General features: G+C 29.2%; 3 protein-coding genes across 4 annotated transcripts; 2 read left to right on the forward strand and 1 right to left on the reverse strand.

Moving 5' to 3' along the window:
* The first annotated feature begins 222 nt into the window (after positions 1-222).
* Positions 223-2,580, forward strand: IscU (Iron-sulfur cluster assembly enzyme). Its single transcript, XM_089228815.1, has 4 exons — positions 223-589; positions 1,727-1,951; positions 2,038-2,116; positions 2,318-2,580. Exons 1-4 carry the CDS (start codon positions 515-517, stop codon positions 2,401-2,403), a joined length of 465 nt encoding a protein of 154 aa, XP_089084941.1. The 5' UTR covers positions 223-514; the 3' UTR covers positions 2,404-2,580.
* Positions 2,581-4,191: 1,611 nt separating this feature from the next.
* On the reverse strand, positions 4,192-9,491 carry LOC107167963 (zinc finger C4H2 domain-containing protein). 2 transcript variants are annotated; one of them, XM_015517198.2, is made up of 6 exons: positions 8,956-9,491; positions 8,171-8,342; positions 7,921-8,099; positions 6,799-7,050; positions 6,219-6,296; positions 4,192-5,202 (listed from the first exon to the last, which is right to left on the reverse strand). In XM_015517198.2, exons 1-6 carry the CDS (start codon positions 9,027-9,029, stop codon positions 5,073-5,075), a joined length of 885 nt encoding a protein of 294 aa, XP_015372684.1. In that variant the 5' UTR covers positions 9,030-9,491; the 3' UTR covers positions 4,192-5,072. The 2 variants fall into 2 exon arrangements, with proteins under 2 accessions (XP_015372684.1, XP_015372685.1); XM_015517199.2 differs by lacking the exon at positions 6,219-6,296 and having other exon boundaries at positions 8,956-9,474.
* Positions 9,492-9,776: 285 nt separating this feature from the next.
* LOC107167964 (uncharacterized) lies at positions 9,777-18,966 on the forward strand. The gene is made up of 4 exons (XM_015517200.2): positions 9,777-9,945; positions 10,095-10,442; positions 18,075-18,398; positions 18,475-18,966. Exons 2-4 carry the CDS (start codon positions 10,313-10,315, stop codon positions 18,567-18,569), a joined length of 549 nt encoding a protein of 182 aa, XP_015372686.2. The 5' UTR covers positions 9,777-9,945; positions 10,095-10,312; the 3' UTR covers positions 18,570-18,966.
* The last annotated feature ends 263 nt before the right edge of the window (positions 18,967-19,229 follow it).

Below are 19,229 nucleotides of genomic sequence, written 5' to 3' on the forward strand. Positions count from 1 at the left end.
TATATAATTATATAAATTTATCTATTCTGTGGTATAATATTTATAGTTAGGCGTATACTGTATATTAATTGTAATATTTTTTTCCCGCTTTTTATTTTTATCATTATAGTAAATATTAATTACCACAGCAATATTGTGATATGATCACAGAACAATAAAATATGGTAAGATATAACTTCTGATAACTGATAGTAATGTCAGTCTGATAGTTTAGTTGTTGATACTGATACTGGCTCAGTGGCTCTGACAACCTGACGGTCGTGCATTTTGGTTTTCAATGTTTTCATTTTGAGTTATTACTTAAATAAATGCTCTTCAACTACAACTTCCGTCTATAAAAAAAAAAATAGCATACCTGCATGCTAGCCCTGTACGCTGCAAACTGCAATATTGTGCAACTTGTTTTGATCCCCATATTGATTGTTGACGTCGCTTGTTCATTACAGACTGCAGTAAATTGTATTCACTAGTCGTGAATCGTCTTCATTCTATTCAAATACGAACTAAACTGATCATGTTTTTAAACAAAATACCCAAGTGTCTGACGACGAAGGCCAACAGCGTTCCATGCCTTTTCTATCATAAAAATGTAAGCGTTAAAATTGATTACATTATATTATAATATTAATTATTATTAGGGCTAAGATTTATATGCATTGGTATGTTTTTTTCCTTAAGTTCAAATTGATTGGTTGTCAGATTTGTCCACGATTTGGCTTATTCTCGTTTAAATAGGACCAATTTTTTTTTGTATTTTGGGCATAATGCATATAATTAGATTTTTTTAGAATTTGATATTTTTTAACTAACATATTTTAATTTTTATAAGTTATTGTTAATTTTAAATGATACTTCACGAAACCGACAGTTTTTGGTTTATCCGTTGAATTTTTGTAAATATATAGCATAAATACTACCTATTTTATCTTAGATCGGGTAATATCCGTTTGTTACCTTATTGTTGGTTGGACGACTGGTAGAATTACTTACACATTGTTATACAGTGAGACAGCACAGAATAATTATATTAGTATGTTGTGTGTTGCGTAAATGTGCAGACGTTTATACTTAATAATTTGAATGGTTTTAATAACAGTGTCCAGTATGCCGAAAGTGCCAAGTTACGTCTAATTAAACTAATATTTAATGTAATAATATGAGCTAATAATAAGTAATAATAAAAATACTCATATGGCGCTTTTATCTGGGTGTACTTACCTAACCTACACCAGAGGCCTGTTTGGCAGAATTTCTAATGGGGCACCCTTAGGTTTCTGCTATGCACCAGAGTGGGGGATGCCGGCACTTGTTCTCCAGACAATTTGACTTGCCCGGAGAAAAATGCCGCCCGATGGTCAAAGATTGAACTCGGTCCGGCTAAGCCACAGCCGACGCGTTAGACCGCTCGGCCGCCTCGTCCCCATAAGTAATAATAATAAATTATGAATTATAATAAATAAAAATACAAATTTGTTTTTGCATATTTTAGTAAATAAAATGCATATTTTACAGTTTTTTTATCGCATATAAATCCTAGCCGTAATTATTATGTATACTTAAGCAGAATAAAATAATATCATTCAAATTAAATTAAATTAACTTCTCAGGTTAAATACAAATTCCTCATTTCTGGTTTAGTATTATCCATCAGTCGTCATATTTAAATAATATTTGATGTCACAAAATTATATTTCATGGTATTCATATTAATTAAAATTGGTTACAGGTGATAGATCATTATGAAAATCCCCGTAATGTTGGATCGTTGAATAAAAATGACAAGAATGTTGGAACTGGATTGGTCGGCGCACCAGCATGTGGTGATGTCATGAAGTTACAGATTAAAGTAGATGATAATGGTAGAATTGTTGATGCCAAGTTTAAAACTTTTGGTTGTGGATCTGCTATTGCTTCTAGTTCACTAGCTACAGAATGGGTTATGGGAAAAACTGTTAGTTTATTTTTATATTTATTGTATTATATATTATACATACCTATTTAAATATATATTTATTTAAATACTTAATGTATTTTAAGGTTGATGAAGCACTTTCCTTAAAGAACACGGTAATCGCTAAAGAACTCTCTTTGCCTCCAGTGAAGCTTCACTGTTCAAGTAATTTTTGAAATATTTAATAACAATAATTTAGAAAAATTAAAATTTATAATATTGGATTTATATCTATTAATTCTTTACTCTATAGAGTATTAATATAAAGATTTATATCTATTAATTCTTTACCTACCATTATACCAATTTTATTTTTGTAATGATTACTTTTGATATCTTAAAAATGTATTAATTTTGATTTTATAGTGTTGGCTGAAGATGCTATTAAGGCAGCATTATCTGATTATCGCATCAAACAACAAGAGAAGAAAAAATCAGAAGACCAAGAGTAATGAAAGTGTTAGCTAGTAATAATTTTATTAAATTTTATTTGTTGTCCTTGAAATTATCATATTTTTAAATTGCATAAAAAATTATAAATTACTATATTAAATGTATAGGTTAACATCATACAATCTCATGTTTTAACAATTTTAGTTTAAAATAAATCATTATTTAATGTTTGAAAATTATTATTTTAAATATTATTTTTAGCATCAACTATAATGATTATTAGCTTACATAAATATTACATTTTCTTATTATATAGGTATAATGTACTTTTCATTTTTTTTTTTATATATAAGAAATTATGTTGAGATGGATTGAAAATAGACTAATTGCTTCACATGAATTTCTGAAATTCATTAATAGCTCTGTTGAAGTTTGGCCAGTAGATGATGATGTGTTCGTTGAGCATAAGGATGAATCTGTCTTCCATTAGGCCAATTCTTTGTAGAGTGCTGAGTAATTGAGAATTGCTTCTTTTTTTTCCTATTGTATTTCGGCCAGAGTTCAACAGAATATTTGATGTTACTAATGTTTAGAGCAAAAAGCACCTATAGTATTTTAGATTGCATATTAGATAAGCATTAAGCGAGTCTGAGCATATATCTATTTTAGTATCATTGATCTCTAAAGCTAATTAAGTTAGAACAGTTAAATTATGTGATTGTGGACTACTGTAATTCCTACTACTATTTCAGTTAAGATGAAACTAATTATTACTTTCCTGGTTTAATATTTCTAAATCAACCGAAAATAAATTATTTTCATTGAATTTTATCAAAAAAATTTAAAATAATTAGTTGCTTTTTTTACACAATAATATATACAATCTGTACAATTATGCACAATTAGCATATTTGATAAGAGTTACAATAATACATGAGTACATGAGTAAGAAGCCATCCACTAATGGCACTTGACTGGAAGTTGTATAAAACTAGCTATATTTATATAAACTGATTTTTTTTTTTTTTTATATTAGTTCTCTAGCAAGTCACAGCACCAGCTCCTTTTTCGAAAACAGTTACTTAAATTTAAAATTCACAGTTCATGGAATAATACCTACTTTAAAAATAGTTTCTGAACTATTGTAGTTTGTATTATAAATTCATGTTTAATGAAAATACTAATACTCTTAAAAGTTGTAATACATATTAAGTAAAAATTCAGTATTAAAGACTTCAGTGAATTATATGAGGATAAAGTTAAAGCCTTAAGATGGAATTACATTCTAGACCTATGAATACAAGTCTTCAAAACATACACACAACTCTAACGTGAAACAACTAAAAAAATAAATTGTTTTGTTAGTATCCTAAAAATAGCCTAGTGTTTAATGCTCTATTCAGAATAAGAAAGATACCAGATTGCCGAACTGTACACATAGATGTGGCTTCATCTCAATGATTTTCCTCGTGTGCCAGCATTGTTGGGAGAAGGGAGAAGCACCTAATCGCAGTGGTAGACGGTAATCGACAAGCCACCAAAAAAACCCAGTCACTGCCCAGAACCTTTCTTATTCTGAATAAGTAGGAGTATAGGTTCTTGAAATTTGTTTCTTACTACAAGTTACATCTTTGCTTTGTTTCATTCACCATTATCAAACTAATCAAATTAAATGATTTTATGACAGAAAAAAGTATAAATAAAATTACTTATTTAATCGATTGACATTGTGTAATTTTGATATTATCATTAAATTTTAAAACTTGATATCATACAATGAAGATTTATAACTTTGAAATATATTAAAAACGAGGATCTGTTAATAGAATTTCATAAATGATAAACTGTTTGTTGTTTGAAAAACTATATTTTAAAGATAGAAGATGCATTTCAATAATCTAACTTAAACTCAAAAATAGTTTTCAGAGTTGATCAAACATTGTACATAGATTACTACTATACATCAAATATTAATTATTAGAATACTTAATTTATATGTATATTATAAATTGACAAAGATTTATTGTATTTTGATACTCATAGAAATTGATAAAAATCAAAGGTAAAATTAATTATTAACCATTTTCTGAGAAATTGTAAAAACTATACAAATCAATTAAACTAGTAATTTATACAATAATTATTGCTTCTAATATTAAATGACATAATACATAATCATATGTTTATAAAAATTATTTATTTACAAACACAAATCGTTTACGATAATATTTGTTATAATTAACTGAGAATATATAAATTTGAGTTGAATGTACAACATAAAAAATATGTTATTAAAAAAATTTAATGCAAAGAAAAACATCTTTTCTTTTTTTTAAATTTAATACTTATTTTAGGAATGTGTATTGAAGATAATCACAATCATGAAAATTTTCAATTTTAATACTGTCTTTTTTATACATAATATGTATATATAAATATATAATATAATATACTATACATATGATCCTTAAGATAATTTAAAAAATAAAAATACTGTTTAAATTTAAATCTCATTCATATTTTCAGCCTATTTTAAGTTATAAAGTAAGCATCTAAAAAAGATCTTATTTAGTATAACAAAAAGAAATAAAACATTTCCATAATTCTAAAATGTCTTATTTGTAAAAGCCAGTTCAGTTTCAGCAAAGTAGACTTATTTAAATTATCATATACTTTGAATTCTGATTAAAAGTTTTAATTCAGATTTGTCACTCTGAGTCATTTCTAGTTAATCTTTTTTCTTTGGTTTTTTCGGATTGCGACTCCTGGATTTGGCTTTGCATAATGGACAAATTGGAGCATTACGATGTATTTGTTGATGACACGATAAGCATGATTTCATTGGTGGTGGTTGTTGTCTAAAACATTAAAAGAACATTTTTACATAATGATATGACAAAAAATCTAAATGTAATCATTATATATCCTTTAAAAAAATGTATTTTTGTTTAATTAATATTTTAGGTTTAAAATTATGATATTTAAGACTACAAATAGATAGTAACATAAAACAAAAGATTTTGAATAGTTTCCAATTTATGATACAAATGTAAAATTATAGTTTATACTTATTATTGATCAAAGCTGAATACCAAATTGTATTTATTCTAAACTAATACTTAAAACTATTAAATAATATAATCTTAGGGTCTTTGAAAATCTCATATTGATACCTAAAAACAATTAATAATTAACTTTAAAATACAGTTGAGTCTAGTTGACTCAAATTTATTTTTATCTCTCGAGATTCCAGTTATCAATTCTACTGTATTATGATCTTAAAAATATTTATGTATTTTCTTGTAAAATAGAATACCAAAAAAATAATTTCATAACTAAAATGCTAATTGATTTTAATTATTTTAAAAGAAAATAATATTAAAATAAAACCAGTGGCGTATTTAGGATGGGGCACAATACTTTATTTTTGTTTCTATGAATTTGAAAAATTAATTTTAGTCTTAACAATATTAATGTTAAAAATACAACCAGACTACATTAAAGTTTTTCATGTGAAGACTGAATATGAATATCACTTCAAAAAAATTAGAAATTTTAATGTTATACTTTAGCACACTATCAACAAAAAAGAATGAAGATTTCAAAGTTTTCGAAATGATTCTTACTTTTTAAATGTCAACAATCAATTTCACTAATCGTATTATACATCTATATCATGGAGAACTATAATACAAGAGAGCAAAAATACTACGAAAAAAATATAACCAAAATAATATTTCTCCGGACTAAGGCCGGCAAAAATTATATTGTTTCGATCATGTTTAAGGATCATATCATATCATTTAAGTCCAAAACAATGAAAGAAATTGTAGAAATATTTTAAATTGAATATTCTCCTTTTACAACAACATACCCTGATATAAGCACTGCTTTTATTTTATACTTGACATTACCCATCACGGTTGCAGCAGCAGAACGATCATTTTCAAAACTGAAAATAATAAAAAATTATTTACCAGGTATGATAGCAGCCTTTTGCTTATCAATTATTTCCATTGGAAATTAATTTCGAGGAAACCTTGGTCTTTAGACAAGTTTGCTAAAACGAAAACTCAAAAATATTATTATGAAGTATATAATGTTATTGTTTTATAAGTTAAAATTATAAATTAAGGTAACATCAATTAAATTATAAATTATGGCAACTTTTTTCTTAAATTAGAGTCTAACATCACTATTTAATCATTTCTATGTTTAAGGACTTTCACTCCTTATAGGGCCACCAAATTTCTCATTACGCCACTGATAATAACTATTACATTACATATTTTATTAATATCATACCTTTAAGAGTTTAAACTATGTATAATGAAAAATGATAAATAAAAATAATATAGTTACTATTTAAGAATTGCATGTTCCACAAAAACAATAGATACCTATGTTTTATATAATAATACATAAATACATATATATTATTTAACAATAAATACCTGAAAGCAGGTGGTCCAGGAATTGGAGGTATTGGTCTAGTATCTACAGGTCCACCATTAACCATTTTGCTGCTAGTTGCAAGTTGTTGTAGTGGAGCGGCTTGAGATCCAAGAAAAGCTGCCACAGCAGCTTGAGCATGCTGATGTGCTTGAGTTAAGTTCTGTACACTATCTCCATTGTGCCAATCTGAATTTGGGGGAGTTGACACGGCAGGTTTAATTTGTTTGTCAAAATAGGTTTGGACAAATAGACTGAAATAAAATAGTTCAATTAGTTACCAAAAAAAAAAAAAAAATGAAGAGGATTTTTTTCAATACTAATTATAATTAATCTGTCAAGAACAATATAAAACTACAGAATCCATTTATGAAATAAGAATTAGATTCTAAGTATAAAAATACAAACTAAACAAAGCTAATTCACTGTTAATAATTTAAATAGTATTATTATAGTTTCTATTATATGTATTAAATATATTTATAATTACAATTTATTTTGAAAACACATATTTACAATTTTAATCAAATCATTCTTAAATTAACATTATTACTTTATAAATTTCATTAAGAGGACGCTAGACCCACATTTGCTGTTTACGTCTTACAAATGTAAAAACATAGTGAAAAACTGTTTTGTGCCGGGAGAGAACCACTCAAACTGTGATCCAAGCTAAGCAACCAAATCTTTACACCATAAAGAGGAGAATATAATTTACTGTGCAATATTGTTTTTAATTTTTCGATATCACATATACGTATACATATAAATGTTTTTATGATTTAAGAATTTATTATCTTTGAGTTTTTAAAACTTGAATAACTGTTTTTTTTTTTTTAGTTTTGATATCGAACAAATAAAAACAATTTTGCACTGTAAATATTCTCCTCTTTATAGTATGAAAATATGGTTGCTTAGCTTGGATCATAGATAGAGTGTTTCCCACGCAAAACAATTTTTGAAATGTTTTACATTAGTAAAACGGAGACAACACATGCGAGTGTACTATTTCTTTAAATGAGATTTCATACGTAATACAACAAGATAATTCTATAACTAATACCAATTGTATAATAACAAAGCCATTCAATAATTTATTATTTAATTAAAAATTGTGTGCTTACTCTGGTCTCACAAGATCACTTTCTTCTTCGTGAAGTTCTGGTAACCGTTCAAGTCCAAGTAAATCCCTACGCATAAGGTCAATATCTGTCTTAAGAGGTTTATATTCATCATGGACTTGTTTAGCACGTTCCATAGATCGATTTCTAGATTCTTCAGCTTTTTTTATTACACTTTCCATCTACATAATATAAATAATAAAATCTAAAATCATATATCTATAATTCTAAAATTGAAAATATTTAAACGAACCGCATTAATATCAGCATGTATCTGTCTAAGTTCTTCTACATGTGCCATTTTTTCTTGCAGTAAAAGTTCTAGTTCTTTGCGATACTCAATAAGACATTTATCTTCTTGATCACTTGCTTCAATTTCCTTTAAAATGTTCATTTTCAGAGTTTCCAATTTTTCAGTTTTGTCTCTAAAAATATATATATACAATACATAATATTTTATGTTGTTTAAGAAAACAATAGATTTCAACAAACAAAACAATCTAAATTAAATTAAATTAGTTAGCTGTATGCTTAATAAAATATAAAGATTTATCTAACCAAGATTCAAGACAGATTCAAGACATCTTAAATCATGTCTACAACTAAACTTTAGAGAAAATGTATGTTTAGGAAATATATATCGATAAGTATGTAACATATTCATAGGTAGGTACTCGATTAATTCTCAAAATGTTATCGGTAGGTAATAGGTACTGACAATAGTTAGTTTGAGCAAAATGGTCTTAATCATCTGTAAAATGATTATCCAGTACACCATTAATTCATATAAGACTGTGAAAAATTCATCACAATACCATATACATAAAACGAATGGTTGGTGGAGGAGGGACATTAGAAAACACAGATAAGGGTGTCATTGAGGATGTGGACATGAAAATAATGAGTGAATAACGAGTAAATCGCATTGAACAGACGAGATATCGATGGTACAAATGATATACGGCCCATTCGGCCCAACCACTATGGCGGGAATGGACTGGGCCTAACTCCTCGGTTATGTACGACTTCTTGTCTCACCTTATATCTTTCAACGCGTCTAGTTTCTTGAACACCTCATCGCTCTGGACTTCTTCGGTCATGTTAACGGACATTACGCTGTTTATTACACGCAGACGAACAACCAAATGATCAAAACAACAACAACGGTACACTAGGTGTCTTGCGACGGTAAAATCGATATTTTAACGCGCTGCGGGGTGAGCGTCTTCAGTCGTGAAACAGCGGAGCGGATTACGGATGGTCGGGACGCTGACCACCGCAGGACCCAGATGTACGGACAGTCACCGTTATCAGTGTAGCGTTATCAATGTACAAAAAGGGTGTTTGCGAAATTCATGATCCCCAGACCCCAAAGATAATTTTCTTGATGGAAATCATCGGTTATGATATTGCTTCCCTTGAGGCTCAACCAAAACCACTTGCCCGAAACGCTCATTTAGGATATATCACGATTCCAAATCCCCCAGTAACGGTTGTTAATGTTTTCCCGTTTCCGTCCACTTCTCGGTTTCCAGACCACGAGCGTAAATGCGTAATCAAGCATTGCCGCATATTCGGAATCATAGATAAGTATAATATTAATAACTTTGGAATCGTCGGGCTGATAATCGTAATAATAAAATAATATAATAATGAACTTTATTATCTGACAATATTATTATCGCTTTGCTTTCCGGCCATACCTAACCATGGCCTAACCACAGAACAATAATAGCCTAACTGTGCATTTTTCTTTTCTTCCACGGTATCGTCGTTGCCGCCGCCGATGATCGACTTTTCCACGACCGTCATTGTCATCTAAAAATTAGTAATAATATCGGTCGCTTGGCGCAGTTCGCGCAGACGCGCAGTGTACTCACAGCTGATTCCGACGTTTGTTCAGTCGCAAATCGCAATAACGAAGCTGTTTCCACTACGTCAGTGTACAACAACATAAACACTGTGCAGAGGTCTTTATTCTGATTTTACACACACACGAACACATCAACACAATCCCACGAATCATACGTAAGTATACAACACACACACACACACACACTCATATAATATGTTATTGTATCTATCTTTATGTACTAGCACAATACATACGTCACACACACGACGATCGTCTTTAATAGTAATATTCTACATTTATACGCTAATTGTATTTGTTGTAGCTGTAACAGCACTGCAGTTCCGTGAACGTTACGTGTGGCAATTGATCGCAGACCGCAGTCTATTGCTTTCTGACTTCTGTCTTGTGCGCTGTTGTAAAATAGTCACAACTTTCGTCTGCGTTCAGTTTCTCTGACGGTTCTTTCATTATTTGTATTGTTGTTCGTACACAATACCACACCCCCACATTCATCACCGCCATCGTACACATTTTGACAAAATGGTCTTGTTGAAAACAACTGTGGTCGTCCTCCTGGCCGTCGCATGCGTCTCCGCCGTTAGTGTGCCCGCCGCCGTCAAGGCGTCGAAGGAACACGTCAAGCTCAACAGTGGTCTGTCAACAAATCCTGGTGAGTATCCGCCATTGTGGCTCAATATCGTTATTCGATGGTGAAAACAACAGCAGCGGTAGTTATTATATTGACAATCGTCCGTTCAAGGTCAATGGCGACATATACAATTCGCCGTTGGTTTCGTTCGGTTTTCTTTTTGGTTCACCATTATTAATCAACAATCGTCGATCCTGTCGCATGCGCGAATTCAAAATAAAATAATAATGAGATGACGTTCAGGGTCTTTTAAGAATGCATCCACACCACCCACGCATTGAAACCACCTATTTCGTGGCGTGTTTCGATTGTGACGACCGTAGACCGTACTTCACGTACCGTCCACCACCCTCTGCTCACCTCCCCTGGACTTTGGTTGCTGTGTAAACAAGTTGTGTTCCCGACGTCTCTTTGTATAATTGTATTGTGACTTGAAAACATCGCATACCTAGTTGTCACTGTTATCTAGCCTAGGTTATTTGTTATTGATTTATCTCGACCAATTGTTTTCTACATTAACTATGGTATCCGCCCTTGATAGTTTTCTCTCTTGTCGACTGTTTTTAAACACTGCTTAGTGTTTATTGTGTTCAAGGTTCAGATATTAGGCCACAATGGTTTTGACTGTGTCACTACTACTAGATGATTAAAGAGTTATTTCTGTTTATAGATATACCACCGATATAACAAAACTGTCTTAGTAACATGTATTATTTCTCATATATCACAATTGTGAATTGACTGATTGAATTATAAAATAGATATAGAGGTTCATTGTTATTTAACAATAGTATTGTACAATGTGCAACCATTATTTCTTATAAATGCATCACTGTTCATAGAGTATTATTCATTTTTCTGCTTTTAAATTACTTTTGGGTCAACAATTATTTCATTTGATTAATAATGAGACAGTTTAAAAAAAAATTTTTTCAAACAAATTTATGTATGGCTATGTTCTTTCTTTATAGTTTTAAACTATTGTACTTATGTTGGAAATAAATTATCTTTCAAATTATAGAATGCTTAATTATGTTAGCATGAAATATCTAGTAAATAATAATCCCAGTATAAGTGTAGCCTTTAAAGTATTGTCAAGGATTATTACTTATTGAGAATTAAATAAATTATGATTTATGAGTATTGAGTTGGTTTATAATTAGTAGGTAGTTAAATACAATTTTGATTTAAACTAATACCTACGGTTTTCTAGTATTTCAACACATTATGTAATAGTTGAATGTTAAATAACATTGATTAGGTATATACAGTGGCGTAGAAAGACTTGTTAGCGCCCCTGGCCAACCTAGGAAAATGCGCCTTTTAAGCGATTAAAAAATTGACGAAAACACGAAATGATATATTTTTTTATTTTTTATATTTTATATAATTAGGCAATACAACATTATATAATTATAAGTTATTATTACAATGTAATTTTGAACTTTAAAAATTTTCTTTTCTTGCTTTAAGGCTAGAGAATTCATCGATGATTTCGTCATATGAAATTTGTCTAGAAAATCCATGTTCTATGGATAAAAGTTCCATGCTTGTGAGTCTCTCTTGTCCAATAGTTGATCTATTTGCGCCCCTTCATAATTTGCGCCCCTGGCGTAGGCACTGTTCGCCATACCCTTGCTACGCCACTGGGTATATAGTTAGAATTTGTATTTAATTTTCTTCGTTTATTCTTTTTATGAAATAAGTAATTTTTTTTGGTAAATAAATAGGTTATAATCAAAAAAAAAATTGTTATATTTGAAATTTAGTTTGGATTAGGTATTGTGTCATTCAGCAGTTGGACATTTTATTGCAGGCTAATTTTTTGCTTTGTGTGTTAATAACCTATCTCTAAATATGTATTGTAAATATTATGTAGGTATTTTTTCTCAATTGTGTGTTGCCAATATAACTTGTGTATAATAAAGACAATAATGGGCGACGAGGTGGCCGAGTGGTCTACCGCGTCGGCTGTAACTCAGCTGGACCGGGTTCGATCCTCGACCATCGGGCGGCATTTTTCTCCAGGCAAGTCACGGTGTCCGGAGAACAAGTGCCGCCATCCCCTACTCCGGGGTATGGCAAAAACCTACAGGTGCCTCAATAGAAATTCTGCCAAAACTCTCACCCACGTGTAAAACCAACCTACAGTTCCATAAGAACCTACAGTACTACCCCCTTCCCAATGGCCTTAGTTGCCGCGGGATAGTTAAAAAAAAAAAAATAAAGACAAGAAATAGTATCAAAACATCTATAACTTTTTAAAATGTCAAATTTAAAGTAGCTTAAAGAATCAATCTAATATTTGTTATATGTTTTATATTTGATTTTGTATGTCAAAGATAATGATAATAAGCATTAATTCATTTTTGGAATCTTCTATTGTTTAATTTTATCTTAATAATCATGCCGTTTAGATTAATCAATAATGTCTAATTATTTTGTTATAGATGCTTTGATTTGAGGCTTTGACATTTCAAATACCCTTTACAATGTTGATTTAATTATAATTTGACTAATTGATCTTATCTATTAATTCAATCAAGTCTTATTCTATTAGGCCCTCCTCACACGGGGATACTCAAAAGAAACTGCAACTGCCTTTGTACTAGGAGACTGGGTGGCTAGACAACTACAGTTGCCGGTTATCTTCACACACAGTATACTAAATTTTTGTTTCTAGTTTTTTAAACTATAGTGTCGCCTGACAGTACAGTTCATTAAAAATATATAAACAAAATTATAATTAATTAATAACTATAAATAATAAATTCTTTATAGCCATGTACTTATTGTACTTAGAACCAATTATTATTATTACTGTGATAATACCCGAATATTCTCGGCCTTACCTGTGAGCTTAACTTCTGTGGCTACTTCACTCCAAGCTTTTTCCCTTATATTTCTTTTGGAGTAGCTTTTTAAGGTATAATTATATAGCTCGGGATACTTTTCTATTTGTTCAATATTAAAATTTTGATCCATGTTATAATATTTTATTATACATGAAATAAAAATTACCAAGCAACTCGACCAACCAAAGTAGCGAGGAGACCGACATGTCTAGTTGCCAGTTGACTGGTCGCGTCAGTTTATCAATCGCGGCGACTTAAGTAGCGTCGTTTGAACGACGCCATTCAAACACACATGCGCAGTTGCCTATTCGCCTAGTCTCCTAGTAGATTGCAGTTTCTTTTGAGTATCCCCGTGTGAGGAGGGCCTTAGATTTTTGTTATACTAATGGATCACTATAGATTCTTATAGTCTTTCTCTCACTTCCAATGCTGTACTTCTATATTTTAATGTTATACCTTTATAAATAATCTACATTGTACTTAATATTCATAATGTTATCTAGCACCTAATTTAATTTTTACATTGTACAATATGCAGTGTTGGGTAGTAACGTAACGCGAAATACAAATGACTGTAACGCAGCTGTAAATTCATTACACTATACTTAAAATAATGCAATTGTAACTAAATTACTTTTGAAAAGTAATTTTTATGAAGTAACGCACTAACGCATTATTTTCCACATTACTAAAATAATAATTTTGAATGTATTACAAAAACATATCAATAAGATATCCCAGATAAATCAAAAATTAATTATACTTATTTTTAATTCCGATAATAGTTAACAATATTACTAAACATTCCAGGAATAAATGTTATCATTATATTAGCTGAAAGAAAAGAATTTGGTTTAAAAATAGAATAAAATTTAATTATGATTTATGACTTATGACTATATAGCAATATAGCTAGGTAGGTGAAATGATCGTACATTTATTTTGTACATAATACTATAATAGGTATATTATCACTAGGTCTATGATCGTAAAATATATACTTACATAATAATTGAATCATATGAATTGAATATGGTAAAAAAAAAAGTAAAGTTATTTGTAACGCACTACTTTGTTAATGAAAAAGTAATGTAACGTGATAAAAATAATTTTAGGTAACGCAAATGTAATTTAAATAAAAATATTTGAAGTAACGAGTAATGTAATTTCATTACTTTTTAAAAGTAATTTACCCAACACTGACAATATGCCAATAACCTTAGTTGTTGCGGCTTTAATAAAAAAATAAAAAAAAGATTTTTATAGCATTTTCCATCTGACCAAATCTGACTGCACTAATGCATACTGGTCGATACCGTGAATTTTGGTGGTATGGAAAATTATACAATACTGTGATTAGGGTATCAGTGTTCGCATGTAGTGTGCAATAGTGCAGTCAGATGGAAAACGTTATTAGTGTAGTGAGGAATGCTGGGATGTCAATTTAGTTTGTTTTTTTTTAAATTGGTGACCATATTTTCACAGTCCATTTAATATTATTATCAGATCACAATTTTGGCATCCTTTGAGGAAGGGACTCTAGGGAAGATAGGTAGGTATAAGGTTAGGTTAGGTTATCCGAGGGTATATCTTATCTGTAGAATATTACTTAATAAATGGTCAGTTGTTGCTTATATTTATATTAGTTAGAAAGTATCATTGTTATTTTTGTCTAATTATGTGTACATGTAAAATGAATAACTAATCATTTATGGAGTATTAGTATGGTACCTTAGTACCTGGTACCTACAGTGATGGCACTCAGCGGCGTGCGTTAGTCACATTTCTTACGTAGCAACTCTAGATTATTTTAAATGTTTCAATATTTGTTATGTTGTCACTCTCAAGTGTTAGTGAAAAGACACTGAAGTATTAGTTTACATTGTTTGTTGTAATATTGTTATCAGTAGGGAAACAAGCCACAGCGTTTGGTGGTACTTACAACGAGACTCCATTGAACCTAAAATTTGGTAGGAAGGCACCAATAGTGTAATGACTAAGAGGGGTGGCAGTATCATTCACTGAAGATGCTTTTAATATGAATGTTATAATGTTAGTGTTATCAATGATAGTTAAAATTGTATATGTAGACCTATATGAAATGGGAAAGAAATCTGTTATAATATAATATGATCTTTAAATGTTTTAAATTACTTTTCCGAATGATAATACAATTTGTTTCAATTGGACTACCATCTGTTGCCTAAGATTTATTTTTCATTTTTATAAATTATTAATGAATTAGCTTTATAAAATCAATTAAAATATTGTTTTAATTTCGATAATATTAAATTGTCTATTTAAGTTCTGTGAATTTCATATTAATATATGCTATACTAATTTATGAGTTACAATTTTTATTCCATATGCCATGTTAACTTTTATTTATTTTTTGATTTTGTTAAATTAATGAATTAAGTATTTAAATCATTTTGCAGCGCTGCCACCACACCATGTAAAATTAATCACCCTACTAAGGGGTTGACCACTGATAATATTTTTTACATACCATCTAAAAACTTCTAAACAAAAGTAAAGAATAATTATAAATTCTTAACATTTAAGGGGCCTCATTGCTACTGAATTCTAAAGAATATTGTATAGGGAACTTCTTGTACATTCAGCAATAAGTCTTGTTGTAAATGATACTGTCAGTAGCAGTAACCTGTATAGACGTATTGTAGTAGCACAGAGGCATCTTGCATACACTCTCACACACATATCAAAAAACAATTTTGTGACCACAAAAAATTGTTTATTTTTCATTCAATCTGAACTCTAACTATACCTCTCAACTATTATGTCAATTTGCATTTTGACGAAATATTTTTCCAAAACATGTATAAGGAATCTTTGGAGGCACATTTATATTATTTTATCTGGTTGTTTAAATATTTAGGTAAGTTAGAGATTTTGTAAATTTTTAAAAATTATAACAACATTTATTGCTCTCTAAATTACGATGAAAAATGTGGCTTGAATGTTCCCTTATACATATAACGGGGAATTTGAATATTTTTTTCGAAATGAAAATCATGATAATTGTTTAAACACATTGTTGAAGATAGAAACAGTAGTTTTTGATTATGAGGACCCAATAGTAACATAATTAATAATATAATTAATATCTCAATAAAAAATAAGACAATTTTATAAGTATCTGTAATTTTATTTCATTGATACATTTTTGTTGTAAAAATTGAATGCCAGTTTTAAATATTGCAGGAAATATCGAAATTTTAGATTAGATAAATGACGTAAATTTAATCCTGGGGGATGGGTGATAAATTGTATACAGCTCAGCAGTGAGTGATAACATACAAGTCATGTTTATTTTAACTTTTAAGAATCAATTCAGTTAAGAGGATGCTACAACCGCATATTATGATACCTTTGTTTTACAAGTGTGTAACTTAGAATATTTTACACTCATCAGATTACATTTAGGTCCTTTAGTTATAATTTAGAGTGAATCGACCACTTATAAATATTAAAGGTAACATTATTATCGAGGGCTTTTCATAGGCTTTTTATTATATTTTAATTTTAAAGTGTGTATGAGTATTTTAAGATATAGGTACAAATAATTTGCAATTTTAAAATACACAACTCCCTTTAAAATTAAAATATAATAAAAAGCCTATAAGAAGCCTTGATAATAATGTACCTTTAATTTTTATAAGTGGTCAATTCACTCTTAATTTTAAAATAATGGAGCTAAACGTGATCTGCTGAGTGTAAAATTTGCTATGTTACGCACTCGTTTGACAAATCAACACATGCGGATACTGCACACTCTTAAATTGCTTATCATTTTTGTTTTGTATAAAAATTTCCTATTTGTCCATATTTGAGGTTTTACACAACCACACATTCCTTCTTAAGAATCTTAAGAATTATATTAAAATATATAGATAATAGATATGTCTGAATAATATTATATAATTAGGGCAGAGGACTTGTAGCTCTAAAAAGTCACCAAATATGCATTTAAATATACAAAATATGCATTAAAAATATGCACTTAAGTATAAAAAATATGCATTTTAAAGTGGATATTTTTGAATAAAAATTAAGAATTTTTCTGTTGGTACTTATTATTTTTATGATAAAATGTTATTTACAACTTTATTTAACAACTTACATTTAATTATTTAAATTATTTGGGTTAGGAGAAAAATGGAAAAAATTTGCCCTAAAAACCAAAAAAAAGCAAAATATGCCATAAAAACGATATAAAAAAGGAAAATATGCCCTAAAAACCAAAAAACGCAAAATATGCATTTATATGCACAATAAAATTTCAAAACTAATTTTGTGGTAGCATGAAACGCATTTGTTTCGCACTCTGCTATTTTTGTGACTGTGCAAAAAAAATATGCAAATGCTACAAGTCCTCTGCCCTATATATAATCAACGTTTTAATTATTTATTTTTAACAAATTATTAAAATAATTGATTTGAAATACCTTCTTTACCTAACCTTTATACATAGATATAGATGTATATTTTTGGGCTGGATACAACCATTTTTTTTTCTAATCGATTTTGTGTAATATTTTGTTTATCGCCATACACCCATACAAACTCAAATCAATAATAAAAACATATATGATTCCTCAGTTTTCCTTGTAGAACAAAATATCTAGTAGCATGCCACTTATTTTTATAATTCTTTATGCAACGGATGTTATGCTATTTATTTTAAGATTGATAAAACCATAAAACAAGCACCTCTATAAGAAATCTTTTACTTGTAACTAAGTGTTTATTGTAATAATTATATATATATTTTTAGAACCAACTGAAGTATCTCTATCTGAAAATAATGCAACTATTTTTACGCCTAACACAACAACGACTACTTTAAAACCAACTACAACCCCATTACCAACTACAACTCCAGCATCAACCACAACTCCAGCATCAACCACAACTCCAAAACCATCGTCAACTACTACATCACCAAATGTAACTACTACTACACCCAGTTCAAATGTGACAACATCTACACAAAGTCCAGATGTTACAACAACAACGCTGAGTCCAAATGTTACGACTACTATTCCTCCTACTCCAGAACCATCTCCTGCTAGAAGTTGGGATGGCCCAAGTTTCTTAGGTATGATTGATATTAATTTATATTTCTAAAGTACAAAATTAATCTTTAATTACATGTTGTAATTCATTTATTTTAGGTGGCATGGTCCTAGCTTTTGGTATTGTAGCAGTTGGATTTGTTGGATACCGATTCTTCTACTTGGGACGCGGTGGTGCCTATCATACTTTGTGAACATTGATAATCTGATCAAATTATAAAAAATATAATATTTTTTTTTTATATATGAAATATATAGGGCTATTTAATAAATTCAAAAACCTATATAAATTATAAATGTAAAAATATTTTACAGATTAATTATTTAAAAAATAGAGCACCCTTTCTCAAAATTCAGTGCTCATTATTTATTTTTTAGTGGCATATTTAAATGCTTCATGCAAAATTAGGAATTTGGAAATCCATCGTAGGTATTAGTATTGTTTGTTCAGTTCATATTTGTTTTTTTTTTTTTTTTAATAATGAATTGTCAACATTTGACAAATTGTTCTTATTCAATTTATTTTGGTGATAACTAATGTAAAATTATTTTTTAAGTATTTTTTTATATAATTAAACGCTGTAAAGATGATTTCGTCTTTTATTTTAAACAGTTTCATGATTATTTAAGTATTAATTTATAAAAAAACCAAGAAGGTATAAATAAGTGTTGAGTAAACCAAAAATTATTTGATTTTATGCATTATGAAAAAGGAATATTTTACTCAACACAAAATGGTATATTTGGATGAACATAATTGTTTTGTTAGTGATAAAACAGATAAAATTATCAATTAAATAACAGATAAAGAGTTCAAATGGATTAAAAGTTAAAACTAATTGTGTAAGGAAAAT

Source organism: Diuraphis noxia, unplaced genomic scaffold, assembly GCF_037042655.1.
Source record: "Diuraphis noxia isolate RWA-SAM2 unplaced genomic scaffold, SU_Dnox_SAM2 contig0005, whole genome shotgun sequence".
In the NCBI taxonomy this organism is placed as follows: domain Eukaryota; kingdom Metazoa; phylum Arthropoda; class Insecta; order Hemiptera; family Aphididae; genus Diuraphis; species Diuraphis noxia.